This window comes from Hippocampus comes, unplaced genomic scaffold (assembly GCF_001891065.2).
Source record: "Hippocampus comes isolate QL1 unplaced genomic scaffold, H_comes_QL1_v1.1 scaffold236, whole genome shotgun sequence".
NCBI classification, from domain to species: domain Eukaryota; kingdom Metazoa; phylum Chordata; class Actinopteri; order Syngnathiformes; family Syngnathidae; genus Hippocampus; species Hippocampus comes.
Genome location: NW_017805879.1, coordinates 57,172 through 81,719, shown reverse-complemented (window position 1 = coordinate 81,719; position 24,548 = coordinate 57,172). Strand labels below are relative to the sequence as shown.

General features: G+C 44.8%; 1 protein-coding gene and 1 long non-coding RNA gene across 8 annotated transcripts in view; one reads left to right on the top strand and one right to left on the bottom strand.

Moving 5' to 3' along the window:
* LOC109527204 (gastrula zinc finger protein XlCGF7.1-like) overlaps nt 1-24,548 on the top strand; it is a 70,635-nt gene that overhangs the window by 5,167 nt on the left and 40,920 nt on the right. The window contains exons 2-4 of one of the 7 annotated variants that reach the window (XM_019888988.1): nt 6,063-6,118; nt 6,161-6,275; nt 10,964-12,410. The exons of 1 other annotated variant lie outside the window; for it this stretch is intronic. In XM_019888988.1, the coding sequence (XP_019744547.1) occupies nt 6,063-6,118; nt 6,161-6,275; nt 10,964-11,805 (1,013 nt within the window). In that variant the 3' untranslated portion in view covers nt 11,806-12,410. Of the gene's footprint in view, nt 1-5,023; nt 5,320-6,062; nt 6,276-10,963; nt 12,411-24,548 lie in introns of those variants that run through there. 5 more of the 7 variants (XM_019888992.1, XM_019888986.1, XM_019888990.1 and 2 more) reach the window with 5 other exon arrangements.
* LOC109527213 (uncharacterized) lies at nt 6,561-7,331 on the bottom strand. Its single transcript, XR_002170490.1, has 2 exons — nt 6,815-7,331; nt 6,561-6,681 (listed from the first exon to the last, which is right to left on the bottom strand). It is a non-coding gene; the product is annotated as an uncharacterized LOC109527213 (long non-coding RNA).

Sequence of the window (24,548 nt, the reverse complement as noted above, 5' to 3'; positions counted from 1 at the left end):
TACCGAGGTACTTGTAGCTGTTCTCAATGTCTGCTATTGTTCCTTCAGGGAGTGAGACCCCTTCAGTGCGGACTACCTTTCCTCTCTTAGTCACCATCTGACTACATTTCTCAAGCCCGAATGACATCCCGATGTCACTGCTGTAGATCCTGGTTGTGTGGATGAGGGAGTCTATGTCCCTTTCGCTCTTAGCATACAGCTTTATGTCATCCATGTAGAGGAGGTGACTGATCGTAGCTCCATTTCTGAGGCAGTATCCATAGCCTGTTTTGGCGATTGCTTGGCTTAGGGGGTTCAGTCCTATGCAGAACAGCAGTGGGGAGAGTGCATCACCTTGGTATATGCCACATTTGATGGACACTTGGGTAAGTGGCTTGCCATTGGCTTTAAGTGTGGTTTTCCACATCCTCATCGAGTTTGCAACGAAGGCTCTTAGGGTCCTGTTCACCTTATACAACTCCAAGCATTCAGTGATCCATGTGTGTGTGGCATAGAGTCATAGGCTTTCTTGTAATCAATCCTGGCTGTTGCACAGGTTGGTATGTCGGGATCATGCTCAAAGTACTTCATATTTTAGACCGGATTTCCCTGCTAACTTGTGCTAGCTATATCTTAAGCAGGCTTGCTAGCATGAAAGAGTGAAAAACAATCACGGGCAATGTCAAAATACACGTTCTTGCTCCATGCGTTTGAGGAAATCTTCTGGTACACGGCGATTTTGTTAAAAGCTCAGCAACTCCAAGGTGAGTGCCATTACGTTCGGAAGCACCTCTGCGGACTGCGGTCAGGCCAGCCTCCACTCGCAAAATTGAAGTCCAGCCAGCCGCCATGGCAATTGTTTAAACTCTGCATTACGATCAAAATCAAAGCCTTCCAACTGATGCATGCACGTCAGTGGTTTGGATTTAAAAAAAAGTAACAAAATAATTTCTTGGTGGTCAACTAACGATGAGTTCACCGAGGGAGAATGAAAACTCTGTCAGAATGGCACCAAGAAGCATTCCAAAGTTGAGATAAAAAATAAAGTCAATGTTAACTCTACTTCAAGGACCTGATTTTTTTTAAAAATAGTTCGAAAACGAATTTTAGCTATCCCGCAAACAGACCAAGTCTAGGGGATACGAGGCAACCCCAAGTATCCAACCACAGTACTTTCATTCAGATCTGATGTCCCATTTCAAAATAAAAGGTCTCGGATATCAGTAATTTTGTTTGTTTTAGCCTGATTAAAAAAAAAAAAAACTCATTAAAACATTTATTTTCGTTATTCTGCAACCACACCGGTTCTATGGCACACTGGACCACCCCATGTTTCCATACTAGGCAACCCCAAGTATCCAACCACAGGACAGTAAATATTCCCATCTACGGATTTCTTTGAAACAGAAATTCCCTCACCCGGACTAAAAACCTATGCATTAAAATTTCGACTACGATGTTAAATTAACGATCAATTCATAACAACGGAATTTCCACGACCCGAAGCCATACAGAAGCACGCAGTGGCTCAAACACAAGCAAGTCCCGCTCGATACAACGGAATAACTCTGTCCGCGCCGCTATTTTCTCTCATTGGATACAAAACGGCAACATGTAAGTGACTCTTTTAGCATGAGTTTTACTGGAATAGTGAACAATTTTTATTTCGTTCACAGCTCCGAGTTTCCTGAACGCAACATACTCATAGCTGCTCTGCCATTGGCTTACCGAGCATCATCCTGGCCTCCCATTGGCCAAGAGGGACCTCAATATCTATGTGTGTAGATCGAGTGGAATGCATCCGATTAACTGCTCAGAGTAAATGCTTGTAGCTCAACGGATAGTCGAATAAACGAACGTTTCCTGAAATGCTTTACTTGTTATCTTGCTAAAAACCTTACGCTAACTGGAACGCTAATTAGAGTGAAGGCGAGTTCCATCGCGCTAACGATGGCCATTGAGGACTTTGAAGCGTCCCGTGGCTGGCTTTAAAAGTTCATTGCATGACATCAGCTGAGCAACGCTGTCTTCGGTGGCGATCAAGGGCAGGTCGAGTTAGAGACAGTGAGATAGTGGAAAGAAAAGCCACCGGGTCTGTTGCTCGTCTCATTTTAGAGTAAATAGTCCTAAGTTTGTTATCCTATATTTTGTTCATATACCTGTACAGTATACTGTACTGCAGCTTTTGTGTTATAAACAGTGTTCATCCATCCATCCATCTTCGACTGCTTATCCGGGGTCGGGTCGCGGGGGCAGCAGCTTTAGCAGGGAAGCCCAGATTTCCCTCTCCCAAGCCACTTCTTCCAGCTCTCCTCGGGGGATCCCGAGGTGTTCCCAGGCCAGCTGGGTGACAGTCTCTCCAGCGTGTCCTGGGTCGTCCCCGGGGTCTCCTCCCGGTGGGACATGCTCGGAACACCTCACCAGGGAGGCGTTCAGGAGGCATCCTAATCAGATGCCCGAGCCACCTCATCTGGCTCCTCTCGATGTGGAGGAGAAGCGGCTCGACTCTGAGCCCCTCCCAGATGACCGAACTTCTTATCTCTAAGGGAGAGCCCGGACACCCTGCGGAGAAAAAACTCATTTTGGCCGCTTGTATCCAGGATCTCGTTCTTTCGGTCACGACCCATAGCTCGTGACCATAGATGAGGGTTGGAACGTAGATCAACCGGTAAATTGAGAGCTTCGCCCTTTGGCTCAGCTCCCTCTTTACCACGACAGACCGATACAACGTCCGCATCACATCAGATGCTGCACCTATCCGCCTGTCGATCTCTCGCTCCCTCCTGCCCTCACTAAACAAGACCCCAAGATAGTTAAACTCCTCCGTTTGGGGCAAGATCTCCTCCCTGACCCGGAGAGGGCACTCCACCTTTTTCCGACTGAGGACCATTGTTTCAGATTTGGAGGTGCTGATCTTCATCCCAACCGCTTCACACTCGTCTGTGAAACGCTCCAGTGAGAGTTGGAGAGCCCTGCTTGAAGGAGCCAACAGTACCACATCATCTGCAAAAAGCAGAGATGCAATACTGAGGCCACCAAAACGGACCTCCTCAACGATTCGGCTGCACCTAGAAATTCTGTCCATAAAGGTTATGAACAGAATCGGCGACAAAGGGCAGCCTTGGCGAAGTCCTACCCTTACTGGAAATTATTCAGACTTACTGCCGGCAATACGAACCAAACTCTGACATCGGCGGTATAGGGACCGAACAGCCCGTATCAGGGGGTTCGGTACCCCATACCCACGAAGCACCCCCCATAGAACTCCCCGATGGACACGGTCAAACGCCCTCTCCAAGTCCACAAAACACATGTAGACTAGTTGGGCGAATTCCCACATAACCTCGAGGACCCTGCTAAGGGTGTAGAGCTGGTCCACTGTTCCACGGCCGGGACGAAAACCATGCTGCTCATCCTCAATCTGAGGCTCGACTTTCTGACGGACTCTCCTCTCCAGCACCCCTGAATAGACCTTACCAGGGAGGCTGAGGAGTGTGATCCCACTGTAGTTGGAACACACCCTCCGGTCCCCCTTCTTAAAAAGAGGAACTACCACCACGGTCTGCCAATCCAGAGGCACTCTCCCTGATGACCACGCGATGTTGCAGAGGCGTGTCCACCAGGACAGCCCCACAACATCCAGAGCCTTGAGGAACTCCGGGCGGATCTCATCCACCCCTGGGGCCTTGCCACCGAGGAGCTTTTTAACCACATCGGTGACTTCAACCACAGGGATAGGAGAGCCCACCTCAGAGTCCCCAGACTCTGCTTCCTCCAATGAAGGCATGTTGGTGGAGTTGAGGAGGTCTTCGAAGTAGTCCGCCCACCGGCTAACAACGTCCCGAGTCGAGGTCAGCAGCGCCCCATCCCCAATGTACACAGTGTTAGTGGTGCACTGCTTCCCCCTCCTGAGACGTCGGATAGTGGACCAGAATTTCCTCGAAGCTGTCCGGAAGTCGGCTTCCATGGCCTCACCGAACTCCTCCCATGCCCGAGTTTTTGCCTCGGCAACCACCGAAGCTGCATTCCGCTTGGCCAGTTGATACCCATCAACTGCCTCTCGGGTCCCACAGGCCATAAAGGCCCGATAGGACTCCTCCTCCAGCTTGACGGCATCCCTTACTGCTGGTGTTAGGAGTAAACAGTGTTAGGAGCATATATTTTTGCATTTCATTGCTTGTGTTGTTAAACATGCACTGTATTTTGTTCACATACTTGCATGTTCATAAAGGACATGTACAATGCTCATTTCCCACATAGGGAAATTCTTTTATAAGGAAGGATTGTACAGCACAAAACTAGAGAATATTTACTGTACTTGAATTCAGATCTGATGTCCTATTTTAAAATAAAAGGACTCAGATATCAGCAATTGTGACCTTTTCACCCAATTAAAAAAAAAACTTTCAAAAATGAATTTTCGTTATCTCTCAAACACATGAAGCCTAGGGCACACTGTGATACCCCAGGTATTTAATAAGACTACTTTCATTTTTATTATCCTGTCTGGTTGCGAGATAGCAAAAAGTGATGTTGCAAAATAGCAAAACTGATTTTGGCCTAGTGCACCCGAGACCTTGTGTGATTCCGAGATATCTAAAATTAATTTTTAAATAATTTTTTGAAATGAGGCAAAAAGGTCAAAATGTCAGTTTTTAGAGGTCTTTTTTTTTGAAAGGGAACATCAGATCTTAATGATCTGGTTGGATACCTGGGGTGGCCCAGTGTGCCTTAGCCTTGATCTGGATGCGGAATAACTATTACGTATTTTTTAATTATTTTATTTTTTTTAATCAGGTGATTTTTTTTTTGTCATTGATGTAAAGTTAACATTTACCTATTATTTTTATCTCAACTTCAGAATGCATTTTGGTGCTGTTCTGAGAGTTTTCATACTCCTTGGGTGAACTCATGGTCTGACCCCTGAGAAATTATTTTATAACTTTATTCTAAATCCAAACCACTGACGTGCATAAATTCATAAGAGAGCTTTTTTTTTAAGGTGGCCAATGCCGCTCGCTGGCAGCAGATAACCGTCATGCTCAGTATTAGAAATCACTGTGGCGGCTGTCTTAACTTCAACTTTGCGAGTGGAAGCTGGTGAGACCGCAGTGCTTAACTGAGCTGGATCGCTGCTAACATTGAGGCACTTGTGATCAGCACATCGCTCTGTGGAGATCGTAAGCATAAAGTGTTGTCATTTTCGTGTGAAAATGTGCGCAAGAAGGACAGCAGGGCACGAGGAGGAACTTTGTGAAACAAAAAAGGACCGTGTGTGACAACGTCAACTGCTGGATGCCATTGGCAGGATGCAGCCAAGAATTGTTCTTCACAGATTAGGTTGGGTCTTTCTTGCACGCTGTGTGTGTGTGTTTGTGTACAAACACACTGCGATAACTCACTTTTCGGGGTTAATGGGTACTGGGCCCTTGCCGCGATAAGTGAAAAACCGCGAAGGAGGATTTGCTCGGAATTTTCGTGTAAGTGAATGTGGGTACCAGCTGGGCGGGGTTGTGAAGATGCGCAAACAATCAGCTCAAGGGATAAATCCATTCGTGCTGTAATTGGTCATCGTTGCACCGGAAACCAATCATGCGCCTTGAATGAGTGCCCGTTGCCGATACAGTACAGGCATGTACAAAATCTCTTGAGTCGTTCCTCATTTTTTTTCTGAATGAAATACTTTGGAAAAAAATGATGTACTGAAGCTGCGGTAAATGAAGCGCGACTTAGCGAGGGATCACTGTACAGTAATCATTCTTTTTTTGCGGTTCAGAAACGCCCCTCGAAAGGTGAAAAGCCTGAGGTAGAATTTGCGCTCTGGACTTATCCACCACTCAAAATGTACAATGTCACACTCTCTAAAAGTCTTTTCACAAATAGCCAAGGATTAAAAAAAGAAATACACCACCACCATGGATAAAAATAATCAAAGAAAGAAAGAAAAATCCACCACTAATATATGATGCTGGTCATGTTACTTATTGTGTCGTAATCTGAGCTCATCGAGCTCTCCGAGTCACCTTCATTGTATTGATAAACCATAATTCTATGGGTGTTTTTTGTCTTCCTGTGTTTTGCAGACACCAGTGAAGATGTTTGTCGTGAGCGGCTGGCTGCAGGACCCTCTCACATTAAAGAGGAAGAGGAGAGCAGAGAGGTCTCCTATGTTAAGGAGGAGGAGGAGGAGCAGGCTCTTTACATGAAAAAACAGGAGGAGCCAGAGCACCCTTGCACGAAAGATGGTGACAACACCTCATCAAATGTTGATGATGATGAGGATGAAAAGTCTGATGGTGGTCTGACATGTCACACTGACAGCAAACCCTGGAAATGTTTTGTGTTGGAAGATGTTTACTTGTCAGGTTGATTTGAAAATACACACAAAAACACACTGGTGAGAAACGTTTTGACTGTTCAGATTGTGGCCAAAGGTTCTCTCAGGAGGAAAGTTTCATAAGGCATGTAAGAACCCACACTGGTGAGAAAACCTTTTTCTTGCTTAGCCTGAGGCCAAAGATTCTCTGAGAAGGGACACTTAAAAAGCCACACAAGAACACACTGGTGAGAAACTTTTTGCCTGCTCAACGTGTGGCCAAAGATTCTCTCAGAGGGAACTTTAAAACCACACACCAGAAGCAACACTGGTCAGAAACCTTTTTCTTGCTTAGCTTGTGGCCAAAGATTCTCTCACAAGCAAAGCTTAAACAAGCATGGAAAAACCCGCACTGGTGAGAAACCTTTTGCCTGTTCAGATTGTGGCCAAAGCTTCTGCCAGAAGCGACAATTAAACACACAAAAACCTTTTTTTCTCTCATTTCTCTCAAAAGGGAACCTTAAAAAGACACACCAGAACCCACACTGGTGAGAAACATTTTGCCTGCTCAGATTTTGGCCAAAGATTCTCTCGTCAGGGAAACTTAATTCACCACCCAAGAACCCACACTGCTGAGAAACATTTTGCCTGTTCAGAACATTCTCTCTAAAGGTAAATGTAAATGGTCACAAAAGAACCCACAATGTTGAGAAACCTTTTTCCTGCTCATTTTGTGGCCAAAGATTCTCAAAGAAGTCTCAGATTAATAGAGATGATAGACCTCCAGATCTTCCCGGAATTCTGGCTTTTCAAATTTTCGTGAAAATTCCCCTGGAAAATTGAGGAAAAATTGCCGAAAACAGTCAGTCAACGTCAGCATGCACATGTATGCACGAGCGCGTCTTAGGGTTTCAACCAATCAGCGCCGATGCAACCGACGTCACAGATCAAAGAAGCTTTGATCTACGACAACAGCAAAGCTTGCGGACACGACATGACGCTCGAGGTTGGACTGACACGTTTTTCTGCTAGTATGTGTTTCCCTTTTTGTCCAAATTTTGCTTTCATGAGTGTAGCCATGTTGAGTCACAAACACTAGTAACAAAACCACCCCTCAACTTGCATTCTTATGGCCTCACCATACTTCGGGGATTTTGAAATTTCTGCGAGAACGGAAGCCACAAAGGGTGCACGCGTGTACACAAAAGGCAGATTAATCATTGAATGTCGAGTATTTGAATAACGTTTTATGTAAACTAATTCACACGTGATTGGCCACGCACGGGCCCAGCGCAATGTTCAAACGCAAGCTGACATACGTGCAATAGACGTGAGTGTTAGGAACACGTTCAAGTGGTCATGGCTTGAGGAAAAGGACTTGAACGGAGATTTTTTGTCCAATTACATTTGTAAGGTCTACAAACCTGGTAAGTCCGTTAAAATCTCAATTAAAAAAAAAAAACCTCGTCTCACCCCTCAGGTGGTGTCCGTCCCCCATTCAGCTCGGGTCCTACATCCACTACAACGACTTTCCTCTGCCCTTTATCTATGATTACGATATCTGGTTGGTTCACCCTTTGGAGGTGTTTCCCATTTTGACCTTGGGGTTTCCAGTCCAAACTCCGCACAGATATTTCGGGAGCTATGCTAGCCACCTGGTTATGGCGTTCCCTGTAGGCTTTCCTTGCCAGCATCTTACACCCTGCAGTTATGTGTTGGATCGTCTCAGGTGCCTCTTTGCACATCCTACACCTTGAGTCTTGTCTGGTGTGGAATATCTGGGCCTCTCTGGCTCTGGTGCTCAGGGCCTGCTCTTGAGCAGCCAGGATGAGTGCCTCTGTGCTGTCCTTCAGGCCAGCCTTCTCGAGCCACTGATAGGACTTCTTGAGATCAGCCACTTCAGTTATGGTCCGGTGGTACATCCCGTGTAGGGGCTTGTCCTCCCATGATGGTCCCTCTTCCAGCACCTCATCCTCTGTTCCCCATTATCTGAGACATTCTCTGAGTACGTCATCCGTTGGAGCCTTCTCCTTGATGTGTTCATGGAGCTTGGATGTTTCATCCTGGACAGTGGCTCTCACACTCACTAGTCCCCGGCCTCCTTCTTTTCGGCTTGTGTACAGTCTCAGGATACTGGATTTGGAATGGTTAGGAGCTTTCGGGTCTTAACATCCGTGGTCTGAATCTCTTCCTTTGGCCACCTTATTATTCCTGCAGGGTATCTGATCACTGGCATGGCATCGCTGTTTATTGCCCGGGTCTTATTCTTGCCATTGAGCTGGCTTCTTAGGACTTGCCTCACCCGCTGGAGGTATTTGGCCGTAGCCACTTTCCTTGTTGCCAGTTCGAGGTTGCCATTGGCTTGTGGTATACCGAAGTACTTGTAGCTGTCCTTCATGTCTGCTATTGTTCCTTGAGGGAGTGAGACCCCTTCAGTGTGGACTACCTTGCCTCTCTTTGTCACCATCCGACTTCATTTCTCAAGCCCGAATGATATCCCGATGTCACTGCTGTAGATCCTGGTTGTGTGGGTCAGGTAGTCTATGTCCCTTCCGCTCTTAGCATACTGCTATATGTCATCCAGGTAGAGGAAGTGACTGATCGTAGCTCCATTTCTGAGGCAGTATCCATAGCCTGTCTTGGCGATTACTTGGCTTAGGGGGTTCAATCCTATGTAGAACAGCAGTGGGGAGAGCGCATCACCTTGGTATATGCCACATTTGATGGACACTTGGGGAAGTGGCTTGCCATTGGCTTCAAGTGTGGTTTCCACATCCTCATCGAGTTCGCAACGAAGGCTCTTAAGGTCCTGTACATGGATTGATCCATGTGTCCACTTAGCTGCAATGATGCCTGGCATGAGCTTCCATGTTGTGGAGAGACAGGTTATTGGCCGATAGTTGGATGGGCTGCACCCTTTGAGGGATCCGTCATGATCAGGATCGTTCGCCTTTTTGTTAGTCATCTTGGGTGAGTCCCATCCCTCAGTTCATTTGTGCTGCTAGGCGCTCATGGAGTTCTGTGAGTTTCTTTAGCCAGTAGGTGTGGACCATGTCCGGGCCTGGTGCTGTCCAGTTCTTCATATCTGAGACTCTCTCCTGTATGTCTGCCACTGTTATGGTAACTGGGTTCTGTTCAGGGAGGTTGCTGTGCTCCTCTCTCACTAGCCATTGTGCACTGCTGTTATGTGTGACCTCCTTCTCCCATATGCCTTTCCAGTACCTTTCAGTTTCCATGAGACTTTCAAGTGGTACTTCACATAGCCGTTGTAATCGGTTTCTAGGTTGCCCACCTTTCATTCTCACCATGATATTAGCTTTCAGGTCTGCCTCGCTCAGCATTTCATTCATTGGGGCTGACCTTCCAATGTCATCATCTGCATTCATTGGGGCTTGCCTCCCAATCTCTGGTATGACCCCCTCCTCTGATCTGGCAGCCTGGGGCCCTTCACCATGGAATCTGCGTTGTACCTCATCAATCTCAAGTTGTGACAGCAATTTCCGTTTGTAGATGTTGGAACACTGAGCTACTAGTTGTTTCGTGGTCAACCGTGACTGTGGGTTTCGAAGTACCCATTCAGCCCCCACCTCTGACTAGGGTTGCTTGAATAGTAGCATTCCAACAGAGCCATGTTATTGCATGTCGCCCATCTCTGCTTTGTTTCAGTAGCCCATTTTTCATCAAGGTGCTCTGGTTCCCCAGCACCTGACGCAGACCTTGTTTGGCCGGGCGACGTCTGAGCCGGCATGTCATTCGTTTTATTGTCTCTCATCATTGTATGAGGTAGGCATTAGCGTGAACCGTCTTGCCCAAGGACCCACACTGGATGGTGTTATGTGCTTCTTTTGCCCCAAGCGGGATTCGAACTCCCGTCTCCCGTACGCCAAACCGGTGCCTTACCAACTGAGCTGTCCAGCCTCTCTCTCTCTCTCTCTCTCTCTCTCTTCTCCGGCTCTCTCTCTCTCTCTCTCTCTCTCTCTCTCTCTCTCTCTCTCTCTCTCTCAACGCCTCCCCCTTCTCTCTCCCCGCCGCGCACAGAGCAAATAGAAGAGACAGTATGCCAGAGAATCAACAGCGTGACGTGACACGAGGCTTTCTGAGTGTCTCGTCACACTGGGTGGGGCTGCGAAGATGTGCAGCCAATCAGCTCACGGGATAATTCCACTCGTGCTGTCATTGGTCGACGTCGCACCGTAAACCAATCATGTCCCTTGAATGAGTGCCCGTTGCCTATCCTACAGGCATGGACAAAACCTCTGAGTTGTTCCTGAATACAGTACGTTGGGGGAAAAAAACGTGATGTACTGATGCCGCGATAAATGAAGCGCAATATAGCTTGGGATCACTGGATAGTCATCGGTCTTTTTTCAGGGTTCAGAAATGCCCCATGATAGGTGAAAAGCACGTGATAGAATTTGTGCTCTGGACTTTTCCACCACTCAAAAATGTGCAATGTCACACTCTGGACAAGTCTTTTAACACATAACCAAGGATAACAAAATGACAAAATAAACCAACACCATGGTTAAAAATAATCCAAGAAAGAAAATCCACCACTAATATCTGATGCTGGTAATGGCAGTTGTAATCTGAACTCATCTCGCTCTCCGAATCACCTTCATTGCAATTATAAACCATAATTCCATGGGTGTTTTTGTCTTCTTGCAGATATCAGCAAAGATGTTTGTCCTGAGCAGCTAGATGCAAAGCCCTCTCAAATTAAAGAGGAAGAGGACAGCAGGGAGGTCTCCCACTTTAAGGAGGAAGAGGAGGAGCAGGCCCTGAACATTAAAAAAGAGGAGCAGCCAGAGCCCACTTGCACGAAAGATGGTGACAACACATCAAATGTTGATGATGATGAGGATGAAGAGTCTAATGGTGATCTGACATGTCACACTGACAACACACCCTGGAAATGTCCTCAGTGTGGCAAAACGTTTACTTATCAGAGTCATTTGAAAAGACACGTGAGAACTCACAGTGGTGAGAAACCTTTTGCCTGTTCCGATTGTGGCCAAAGATTCTCCCATAAAGGAAATTTAAAAAGACACACAAGAACCCACACTGGTGAGAAACCTTTTTCCTGCTTACTTTGTTGCCAAAGATTCTCTTGTAAGGTAACGTTAAAAGCACACACCAGTACCCACACTGGTGAGAAACCCTTTTCGTGCTCAGATTGTGGCCGAAGATTCTTTTGGAAGGGAAGCTTAATGAGCCACACAAGAACGCATACCAGTGAGAAACCTTTTTCCTGCTCAATTTGTGGCCGAAAATTCTTTTGGAAGGGAAGCTTAATTAACCACACAAGAATACACACCGATGAGAAACCTTTTTCCTGCTCAATTTGTGGCCAAAGGTTCTTTTGGAAGGTAAGCTTAATTAACCACGCAAGAACACATACCAGTGAGAAACCTTTTTCTTGCTCAATTTGTGGCCAAAGATTCTTTTGGAAAGGAAGCTTAATTAACCACACAAGAACACACACCGACGAGAAACCTTTGTCCTGCTAAAAATACACACAAGAACCCACGCTGGTGAGAAATCTTTTGCCTGTTCCATTTGTGCTCAAAGATTCTCGTGGAAATATCAGATTAATAATCACAAGTGTGATGATGAGATGAACAGTTCTCAATGAAATTTTCACCTCTCATCTGAGCAGGCTTCATGAGTCCATGCACCAAGGCTGATTGTATTTTATGTACTTTTCCTTGAGTGCATTGAAAAGTTTTTTTTTGGTGGTCGTATTGAATTAGAAAATCTTGCTTTATCGTCAACATAATACTTTTGGATTCTCCATTTTAGGTAGTTTGTGTTTGGCTTTGAGTTGTGGTCTTTAAATATAGTTTGTTTTCACTCATTTTCAGAGATGTGGTTGTTTGATTTAGTTCTTCATTTTTTGTTTCCTTTTTTCTTTTTGTTTTAAATTTTACGGTCCTTGACTGTACAGCACCCCACGTGTTGTGATGTGTGTTTAATTGTCTTTTATTGGATGCGATCCTGAATAAAATGGACATCATCCATTTTGTCAGAAAATGTGTGATGGAACCATGATGTAATTTGTTTTTTAATATTGTTTGTTGCTTGCTGGCCAATGAAGTTCTCTGTGCTCAAAAAAGCTTGGATCAGCCGAGTCTTCTTCAATTCCCTACCTCAATACTGGTGAGATTCATGACTGGTTTCCCAGCAGCGACATATAAAAATATGAGCCCCAAAACAGAAGGTGCGGTTCACTTTTTTAGTGCAGCTTTTTTTAATGCTTTTAAACAGCGAATTGCGTTCTGCATCCTGATTGGCTCAGGCACTGACTGACGTGAACAGTCTCCGCACCTCGTCTCTATACAGCTTGCCAAATTTACCTTTGCAAATTTTTGATCTTTGGTTTCATTGTATCAGTGGCGGATGCTGGTCTGTCAAGGAGGGGAAGCTCAATTTCGACCTACATTATAAAATGTGTCAGTTTATTTGTACGTGAATTCTACTCTCCGTTCCTTTTCAAAAAAATGAAAAGGTTGCCTTCATCATAAGATCGATGATTGTCTCATTTCGCTGTCAATCAAAAAGGATTCATGTCGCATTGTAACTAGAAATAAAAAGCTAATTCGGAACAAAAGTTGAGCGCGTTGTAGCGCATATTTAGTCAATGACACGTCCACACAATTGTACGTACATACATATATTTGATCACGTACTTTTTGACATTTTAGGGGAAGCTGAGCTTCCCTTGCAGCCTTAGAGCAATCGCCTCTGCATTGTATACATAGTTCAGTATTGTATAATAACTGTAAAAAATAAAGCTATCAAGTACCAAGTACAACTTTATTGTCAAATGTGCTGTAACATATGTGAAACATACAGCACATTTGAAATTTCGTCACTCTCACATTTTCTTGCTTTTTTTTTTTTTTTTTTTTTTTTTTTTATAAATCCTACTTCACGGATTTCACTGATCACTGGTTCTTTTTGGAATGTAACCCCCGCGATAAAGGAGGGATTACTGTATTTAAATGTTGACATTCATTCTAACATGTCTCAAATATGGTGTTAGAGGAATCTATGAGCAAAATTGTATCATGTTTAAAGTTTCATTTAATTTGGGCACATCTAAACGTTTGGGTGCATATCCAGCACCCTCAAATGCCTGTACACCTGGCCGGAGGACGGTTGAAGCCCACAATTAGCACGTCAATGCAGGTGGGCGATCACAGGGGAGAGGGCGAAGCTCGGTCACAAAAGGGGAACGAATAATTCGGGAACCGTGGTTGAACAACAAAAGACGAGTTGAGAACACCCGTCGCGCCCAGGCGACATTGGCCATCCGCAAAGTCTGCAACAAGTTAATTTGATGTAGACCAGACAGAAAAGGCGCCAACGTACTGGTGGTTCAAGTTTAAAAAACAGGTAACCAATCACTACCGAGGGGCCGCACCGGGGGTGCGGCATGCAAATATCGGAGGCAGTGGTTTGCTTGTATTTTGCATATGTTACAATAAAATGTCGAACTCGTGGAGGGCGGGACTCAGAGTGTGATCATCGGAGCAACTAAACCGTCGTTCGCTCTCAGAGATCCCCTCCCGCCGATATTGAAGACAATTTTCCTGTGTGCTGAGTCATTTCTTTAACTTTGTCCGAGAAAATCTCTGACATATGGTCAGAATGGAGTTTTTGAACGCCGCTTTGAACTGAGAGGTCCGAGCTCTGATGTCACCAAAAATGACCCCAAATTCTCTTATAAAGGGCCGCGGGCGTGCTGGAGCTCATCCCAGCTGTGTTGGGGCGGCAGGCGGGGTACACCATGAACTGGTTGCCACCCGATCGCAGGGCACATGTAGACGAACAACCATCCGCTCTCACACCTACGGACAATTCAGAGCAGTGGTCTCAAAATCATTTTCACCAAAATGGTCATCAGCAAAATGGTCTTAATTGTAACTTAGTTTAATTGAATGCAATGTAACTACTCTTTCATGTAACATAAATCTGAATGTATTACTTAATTGGATATAAATAACAAAATAAAAATTGACTCAGGTAACAAATAAATGGTCAAGTTTTTAGGTTTTAGAAGAGGAGATGCAGCCCACCCAACACATCTGCACACTGATCTTTAACATGAACTGTTTCAAATGTTCTCCTGAAAAAGACTTGGAAGCACAGGCAATTTCTTCAGCAACAATAAAGCGAGCTTTCAATGCCTCATTGCTTTTGGCTATCTCAGTCGTCTTCGGGCAGGAGGCGGGGGACACCCTGAACCGGTTGTGATCCACTCGCTGTGCACAAATAGATAACAACCATCAACCTTCACACTTACGCTCAGGGACAATGTTGAGTGTTCAATCAGCCTGCCATGCATGTTTTTGGAATGTGGGAGGAAACTGGAGTACCCAGACAAAGCCCACGCAGGCATGGGGAGAACATGCAAACTCCACAGAGGGAGGCAGGACAAAATGTACTACAGTGGAACTCCTCTACAACGAAATCATGTTTGCAGCAAGAAATTTTTCACAACAGGGGGTTTTTCACTGGAGCAAATTTGATCTCAGATGTAATCACACACACACACACAAACGTATGTGTATACGCACACACAAACGTATGTGTACTCTATTTTTATTCCAATAGTGCATAAGTATGAGCACACACTTATTTGACACTTCATATTGTCAGTGTAGAAAGAAAAAAAGGGAAAGAAATTGCGAAATTTACGATCAGCATTCACTTTCACTTACATCAATTTCTTGGATAATGTCTTTTATTTTGCTTGCTCCGTCTTTCATTTTGATCACTTTTACCCTCTCTTCCAGCATCAGAGCTCTTCTTGTCTTAGCTGCTTGACATCAAAAGGTCCGTTTTGTAGCCATTTTAGCAATGCAACGTCCATCCTCGTCTGAATCTAACAATAACAAATACTTCCTGGCATGCAATGAACTTTTAAGCCAGCCACGGGGCGCTTCGTAGTCCTCGATGGCCATAGTTAGCTCTCGAAGGCTAAAAACCTTACGCTAATTGGAGCGCTTCTCTCTCATTAGCGCTCCAGTTAGCATAAGGTTTTTAGCCTTCGAGAGCTAACTATGGCCATTGAGGACTACGAAGCGACCCGTGGGTGTTTTTAGCGTGATAACAAGTAAAGCATTCGAGGAAACGTTCGTTTATTTGAATGTCCGTCGAGTCATAAGCAATTTACTCTGAGCAGCTAATCGGATGCTACAGATCTAGCTTCAGTATCTACACACATAGACAGTGAGGTCCCTCTTGGCCAATCGGAAGCCAGGATGATGCTCGGTAAGCCAATGGCAGAGCAGCTATGAGTATGTTGAGTCCAGGAAACTCGCATGAGTATGTTGAGTCCAGGAAACTCGCAGCTGTGACCGAAATAAACATCGTTCACTATGAAAACCAGTGTGGTAGTTGCTGTTGCCTTTTTTCGAACGAAGCAGTAGAGGTCGCTGTTGGATAAGACTTCGTTGTAGTGAATGTCTTCGCGAGGCTGGAGCAGAGAAAATGATTTCGTATAACGCAACAGGGTTTTTTTTCATCGTATGGGGGGCAGGAGAATGAGAATGGTGTTAATGCATGAAGATTTTTTCACATAAGGGGGTATTTTCGCCCATGTAGGTTTCGTTCTAGAGGAGTTTCACTGTAACAAAAAATTACTTGCAGGAGCACACGGGAAAAACTCAAATACACGAACAAAGTCCTGAAAACCACATGAAACCTAAAGTAACAAACAAACATAAAAACCAATGACAGACACAAAACATGACAGGAACACAATGATCCGTCAAAGACTGACAGAACCTAGGGAAGAGAATACAAGCAAAGCGACGAGACAACAAGAAACACTGGAACAAGACACAAAAGGTTGAGGGAGCTGAGTGGTTAACACAAGTGACCCAGATGAAGAGAAAAGTTGGGGACAAAAAAGGCACATGAGGAAACAAAAGCAAATGTAACCTAAACAAAATCATTACATTACCCCTCCCTCAAGGGACGGATCCCAGACATCCCGAAGTCACCCAGTGGTGGCCGTAGGACGTGCACCGCTGGAACGGACACGGATGGCGGCTGCGGGTTGTGCGCCACCGTAACGGGGACAGGTGGCGGCTGCGGGACGTGTGCCACCAGAAATGGTGGTGGGCACAGGACTTGCACTGCCAGAACGGGTTGGATGCCGCAGAACGTGTGCCACTGGAGCGGGTGGAAATGGCATCAGGCCTCTGATCCTACGGTGCCCATTTGCTAGTCGGATCATTTTGTCATGATTTGGCGTGATGGTCGATGACCCCAAAAAGCAGGGAGGCAGGAGGAGAAGAGTGGACGAAACAAAATATATGTTCAAAAAATACTTCCAAAAACGAACTCAAGTACACAAACACAAAGCACAAATGCTTTGAAATGCCCCCCAACCCCCGCCCCACTCCTGACAGAAATGAACAATATCTGAGTATTTGGCAGTTTTGCTTTATTTCACAAAATAACTTGTCAATGTTAATGTTTCAAAAACTTTCACAAAAATAAGAGCAGGCTCATTTGGAAGAGGCACAAATGTCTCTAAACTATCACATCCCGATGGCCTCTCAGTGACAGGACTCACTCTGCCCTCAGAAGTGGTGGTTGCATCATGAATTGAACTGGTAGAGAGTTGTTGCTCAGGGCGAGATGCTGCTGCAAAGGCTCTACACCAGGGGTCGGTAACCTGCGGCTCCAGAGCCGCATGTGGCTCCTTAGTACCATCTAGTGCCTCTCTGGAGCTGTATAAAAACTGTTTGAAAATGGAGAAAGATGTGGGAGGGAAATTTATTTTAAGTTTTAATATGGTTTCTGTAGGAGTAAAAACATGACACAAGCATTCTTAACATTTTCCAATGCTGTAAAAATGTGTTGAATAACTATTACATTTCAACGTTTCTATCAACAAAGATGTGCGTCATAGCCTGTGACACACATTTCTATTAGTAGGGCGGGATGCAAGGCAGGTGGCTGTTGCAAAAAAGAACAAAAGGTATTTCATGTACAATTCACCGAGGGTACTGGCAAGAAGAATCTGGAGGGCCGTGAGAAGCATTTTTAAAATGGTACACTTGAGCTACGATAGTTAAAATGCTGCAAAAAGTGCATCCCATGTGTCAAGGTAATCGGGGTGACGCGCTTCGTCAAGCGATGAATTAAGTACAAAGAATTGATTTGGTTTAAAGTCCTGGGACAAATTCCGAATTTGAACGCAAGAGGGGAACAGAGTGAACCAAAAGAACATAGTGAGCGCCAGCTCCACAAATCCTGAGTAATAAGTTTCAAATTAATAAAACACAATATCGGTCAAAAGCACATACCAAAGTCAATGCTCCGTGAAAAGCCTTACAAATTAATTATGGAATTTGGTAACTGATAAGGAACTAGCCAAGCTTGAAGAGTGGTTAAGGGAACAATGCATTCCTTTCCTTTTTATATTTCTTTTTCTTTCTCCAGTCATAGTAAGATGACTTTATAAAGGAACAAAAATATTAATCAAATGCTTAAGAAAAGCTTTTGCAACCGCTTTGAGCGAAGAGAATATTACCTTATGGCTATTGCTTTCTCTCCAAGTAATGTCATATGATGTGCAACAGAAGTTTGTTTTTTTTCTCACAATATGTGATCACTAATTTACAAATACAACGGCCTATGTATGTGTGACATCAGTGATGTCTTCACAGAAATAAAATCACAGGAGCTGACCAAGGTTGTGGTGACAGCATTTATTCCCTGGATGCTGACAGGAAAATGGGGATGAGTGCCATCTACGTGAGCAAATGTCATTCTTTCGATTGAAAGACAGTACAGCGTAAACATGAGCCATTTCCACATGGAACTTTAAAAACTGTGAACAAAACATGTCAAACATTCATTAGACTAATTAAGAGCAGTGAATTTCCTCAACACGCACAAAATAACTACTTGAGGCTCGCTACACTTGAATTTATTCAATCACTGAGTTTACAATACTTTATCCACAGCCGGCCCGGTGGCCCAGCATTAAGCGAATAGAACACTAAGTCTAAATTGTCCCGAGGTGTGAGGGTTCGTCTGTGTGTGCCCTGCGATTGGCTGGCAATCGGGTGTCCCCCGCCTACTGACAAAGACGGCTGGGATAGCCTCCAGCGTCCTATGGATAGTCCGATGCATTTGGATTTTACATGTGTAGTTTAGCTACTTTCATAATTTTATTGTAGCTTAGCCTGCCACATTTGCCAAGTAGTTTGCCCAAAATCGGCCTCCGAAAAGATGTCTGAGCTGCATTGCCAAGATCAGAGGAATGAGGAAGCAAAATCTACCTGTCGTGTTGGATTAAATAAACTCTTGAGAAAACAAGGTATGCAACCCACGACAGAGCAAAGCAAAAAAAACAAGAACACAAAACGAGACAATAGCATCCTCGAGCATGGAAGAGTAGCAGCTCTGCGACAGTGCGATCCATGTATTCCTGTGAGGCCACGCCCCCTGTGTCACTGACAACATCTGAGTTTCACTGTACTTTTTCGCCTTCCTGCCCTGACCGAACTGATCTTTGCTCAGGATGAAGTCAGGCAATGAGTTCCCTTCTTATTTGTACCACAAAATGTCCGCCGAACTGGGGTAGCTGCAGTCCAGCGTGACAGCTACACCCTTTGGTGGACGCCCCGTTGCGGCTGGTGCACCATCTGGCCGCTGATTCCTTTCACAAAAAGGCAACAGAAGCGATCCGACATCAGTGGAAAGCGGTAGTGATTTCACATGTTGACATCACCAAGGCTCCAAGCAGCCGCCAGCACACATACAAGCGCCCGACTCATGTCTGCACTCGCTGTCTGCATGAATGCCGACTTGTTGCTGAAGGGGCAGGGCCGTTCTGAAACAGTGACGTGGTGGCAGTCAAAAGGAGCACACATGACTGGCTGTGAACACGTCTTTATTCCACGACTGCTAACAAGTGGATCTGAACAATTACAAATTTGCGCCAAAGACATTCACATAAACACGCCCCCGACTGTGTACCTGCTGGGTGAGAAGTATGGTCCTCGTGTCCGCCTCCAGCCCGCCCCCTCCTCCCCTGAACACCCAGAAGGACAATCAAAATGAAAACTTCACAGGGGGTTTAATTAGCCTGCCACAACGACTACGCAGTCTCTTGGTGGCGCAGGTGAAACTAGTCGGGCAGGAGGCCCAGGTGAGACACTTCACTGTGGGACGCTTCACTGAACATTGACACGCTGAAATGAGGCTGTGGGCTCCGGAGGACGACCACGGCGAGTGACCAGGGTCAGCAACATCATACCACCTGCAACCAAATGAGCTGGTTTGAGCCTATCTAAAGAAACACTTTCAGCATCTTTAGTTCTCATTTTTATAAACAATTTATGTCAATTGTTTTTTCTTTTTACATGCGTTTTCTATACCTTTCGTTATCCATGGCTTATTTAGGTCTTTGTGCTCTCTGGAAATTTTAATTTATGGAAAATGTTTATCATATCAAGAGATTATAGTCGACTGAAATGCACCAAACACAGTATTTGGGTATTCGTTTGAGTAGACCTTGGTCCAGTTTTGTTTTTCTTGGTCTAGCTTAAAAGCAGCGATGGAGCCTTGGGTTCTTATTTCTGATATGTTAGCTGTTGGTTTTGTTTTTCTATCAAAATAATTATGGAAAAACTGGAAAGACAGTGAAGTGAAAAGTCCACTTTCCATTTTATAGTCAATCTTATTTATAAATATTTTATCTATTAATGTGGCCGTATCAACTGTTATTCTAATAGGTTTCAGGATTACTGGGAAAAGACTGTTGCTATACATTGTATTTATAAAGTCAGTTGTTTTTTTTTTTCATTTGGGTTAAACAAATCACTGGTAAAGTCACCACACATTATTCGTGTTTTCTTATCATTGGAGTAGTTTAGCATATCTGTTAGTTTTTTTTTTTAATGCAAGACATGATTCTGGTGTTCTGCAGATGCATTTTATGATGACATTTGATGCCTTTTTATTATGTATTTCAATAGTTAGCCATTTCATTAAGTTCTCTATTATGCTTGTCAATCTCTTGATTTTACTGCATTTAAGTGTTTTGTCTACATATATTGCAACCCCCACCCCTCCTTTTTTGTTTTCGCTATTTGTTGCAAACATTTCATATCCTTCAATTTTCATTTCACTTGTTTTTTTCATCGTCAAGCCAAGTTTCTGATATGGCAATTAGTGATGGCAAAATGAAGCCCCATAAAGCAGTGAAGCCCGGCAGGGAAATACTTCACACACACGCTTCGGGGCTTTAAGATGAATCATTTCCTCGACTACGCCATCATGTGGACAGGAAAATGTATAACATGCTTGGTGCATGCAATAAAATGGTGGAGTGTAAATCATGCTCTGACCACATCATAATATGTATTTGAGGAGTGTTTTTACATGAATTGTTCTGTGTTACAATAAGGAACCCGAAACCACAAAATGTGAAGGGGAATCCATAGCATCTCTTTGCCGCTTTTATTTCGAACAACACTCGAACCTATCGTATCATGTTCTGAATCAGTCACTTGGTACACCCCCTTCGCGGGGCTTTAAACGTCACCACTGACGTCATCAACACACACTTCGACTCCCCATTCATGAACCACTCATCCAGTTTACTCGACACACACTTCAGGGATTCGACCCGTGGAGCACATCACTAATGGCAATTATTTTAAATTTATTGAATTTACTCAGATACTGTTCATTTCTGTCAGGGGTGGTGCGGGGGGGAGGGGGGGGGGCTCATTTCAAAGCATTTAGACTTTGTGTTCAGGTATTTGAGTTAGTTTTTCCAGTGTACTCTTGCATGTAATTTTTGGATATATATTTTGTTCAGTCCACGCTACTCCTCCTGCTTCCCTGATTTTTGGGGTCCTCGACCCTCACACCAAATCATGACAGAATGATCCGACTAGCAAATGAGCCCCGCAGGACCAGAGTCCTGATGCCATTGCCACCCCTTCCGGCAGCACACGTCCTCCGGCTGCCACTTGTTCCGGCGGCGCACGTCCTGCAGCTACCACCCGATCCGGCAGCGCAAGCGTGAGGCTGCCACCCATTCCGGCGGCGCACGCCCCGCTGCCGTCATTCGTCCCCGTTGCAGCGGTACACGTCTTGCGGCCACCACTGGGTGACTTTGGGATGTCTGGGATCCATCCCTTGAGGGAGGGTAATGTTATGATTTTGTTTAGGTTACATTTGCTTTTGTTTCCTCATGTGCCTTTTATGTCTCCACCTTTGCTGATCTCTTGTGTTAACCAATCAGCTCCCTCAACCCTTTGTGTCTTTTCCAGGTGTTTCTTGTTGTCTCGTCACTTTGCTTGTATTCTGTTCCCTGAGTTCTGTCGGTCTTCGTTGGATCATTGTGTGTTCCAGTCATGTTTTGTTTCTGTCATTGGTTTTTATGTTTGTTTGTTATTTTAGTTTTCATGTGTTTTTCAGGACTTTGTTCATGTATTTGAGTACGTTTTTCCAGCGTACTCCTGCAAGTATCTTATTGTGAATATATTTTGTCCTGCCTCCCTGTGTGTTCTTTGCATGTTCTCCCCATGCCTGCATGGGTTTTCTCTGGGTACTCCGGTTTCCTCCCACATTCCAAAAACATGCATGGCAGGCTGATTGAACACTCTAAATTTTCCCAAGGTGTGAGTGTGAGCACAGATGGTTGTTCGTCTCTGTGTTCTGCGATTGGCTGCGAACCGGTTCAGGGTGTCCCCCGCCTACTGCCCGAAGATGGCTGGGATAGGCTCGAACTCCCCTCGCGACCCTTGTGAGGATAAAGTGGATCAGAAAATGGATGGATGGATGGATATATTTTGTTCAGTCCACCCTGAATCTCCTGCCGTCATGTTTCGGTTTGGGACCAACAGGTGGCACTGTAGGGCTGCAGCTGCACACCTGTTGGTCAATAGGTAATTAGTGCTTTAAAAGGACTCCCAGCCCGACCACTCATTGTCGGGTCATTGTTGCTGTTTGTTGCTCTTTGCTACTGTCGTGTTTGTTTGTTGCCGTTTGTCTGCTGCTGTCAGGTTTGTTTCGGTCATGTTTTGGTCACAGTTCTGTTCTAGCTTCAGTTATGTGTTTTGTTTGATACTTTGGACTATGTTTGTTTTGGATTTAGTTTTCTCTGTTTCAATAAACTTCTTCAAGTACACCCTGTTCCTCCCTCCTGCCTGCTTTTTGGGGTCCTCCTCTCGTCGAGCCGCGTCTACGGTGGGCCGAGCCCCGTCCGCGTCCACGTTGAGCCGAGACTCGTCACGTGTCTGTTGGAGCTGAGTCACATTCACGTCGACGACGAGCCATGCCACGTCCACGCCCACGTCAGGCCGAGCCCCTGTTCACGTCCGGCTGTCCCATGTCCCCCGTTACGTTGAGCTCCGTCCACGTCAGGCCACGCCCAGCGAAAGGATTGCCGTCGCTTTTGTTCCTGTTCCCTGGCGAGGCGAAGGATCGCCGTCGCTTTTGTTCCTGTTCTCCGGCGAGGCGAAGGTCGCCGTCGCTTTTGTTCTTGTTCTCCGGCGAGGTGGAGGTCGCCGTCGCTTTTAGTTCCCCTTCCCTGGTGAGGCAAGCCTTCTGGACAACTTTGGGGCGTCTGGGATCCGTCCCTTGAGGGAGGGGTACTGTCATGATTCGGTTTGGGACCAACAGGTGGCATTGTAGGGCTGCAGCTGCACACCTGTTGGTCATTAGGTAATTCGTGCTTTAAAAGGACTCCCAGCCCGATCACTCATTGTCGGGTCATTGTTGCTGTTTGTTGCGCTTTGCAACTGTCATGTTTGTTTGTCTGCTGCTGTCAGGTTTGTTTTGGTCACAGTTCTGTTCGAGCTTCAGTTATGTGTTTTGTTTGATACTTTGGACTATGTTTGTTTTGGATTTGGTTTTCTCTGTTTCAATACATTTCTTCAAGTACAACCTGCTCCTCCCTCTTGCCTGCTTTTTGGGGTCCACCTCGCAACGTGACACCTGCTTCCCTGCTTTTTGGGGTCCTCTAGCCTCATGCCAAGTCATGACATAACGAACAATAAAATAGTGTAAATCACAGTTTGCAGGATTTTTTTTCACAGTGTACATTCTTTATTTCAAGAGTCGAAAATCACAATAAGGGATAAATTCCTCTACACATTCGACTGTGAAATATAGTTTTGAATGATGGTGCAAACATTTTTGAAATTATGTTCTTACGCATTCCTGTTTTTAAAATGCAGGTACATGAAATTCGCAGTATTCTACCTTGATAGACAAGGACTGACAGGATACTGTATAAATATTGTGGTAATGTGAAAACAGTGAATATGAAAGGGAGAAATCTACATACAGAATTTGAAGATCGGTTTTTTTTTTGTTTTTTTTTTCAAATTAAGTTTCACCAATAGATGTCGCTCGTGGCCCTATGAACCTCTCGAAAATCTCGGCATCGTCGTTTGCATATTAAACAACTTTGTCTCGTAACATTCCATTTAATGTTCAGTAAGTAATAAATTTGCGGGTCACAGCTTTTCCACAACAGTGTTTTGGGTTGTTTTTGGCAAGCTTGTATAATGCAATCACCACTCGCATTTCTTGAGGAACAGCAGGGTTTTTTGTTTGTTTTTTTTCAGGCTGGACAAAGGCCGACCCTGAGACCAAGAGTTTTACATTGTGTATTTGGAAATAAATCGAACGATTGGCGAAACCGTGTCAACAAGTTGTTTGTGATAATCGCATTACTGAAGTGCATGTAAACGCATCATCTAAACATGGCTGTCACAAAATAAACAATTATTTCAAACATTGTCTTACCTGGAAGCAGGGGCGTCACTAGGTTTCAAGAACAAGGGGGGCTTAGCCCCAAGGGGAACACAGCCCCTTTTAGGGGGATCCGGGGGAATGCCCCCCCGGGAGAATTTTTTTCTACATTCTGTTAAAAATCCATCAATTCCGTGCACTTTGAGAGCAAAATGAAGAGGCTATGAAGAACTACACACATCACATTAGTATCCTCTTTACTATGATGGGGCTTCCTCCCCTGGACTTTAACTGGACTAGATAATAGAAATTATAAAGAGTTCAAAAGTTCAATCTTGGTTGTTCAAGGAAATTAGAAGGATGCCCGATAACATAACCTATATGACAGTAGGCCTATATTCATTCCTCTCTACCAAAATGTATTAATATATGCTTAGCCCCCAGAAGACTATGTATTTTGAGATGTCTGCCGTGATATGCAATTTAAGTTAGTACAATGAGATGCAAA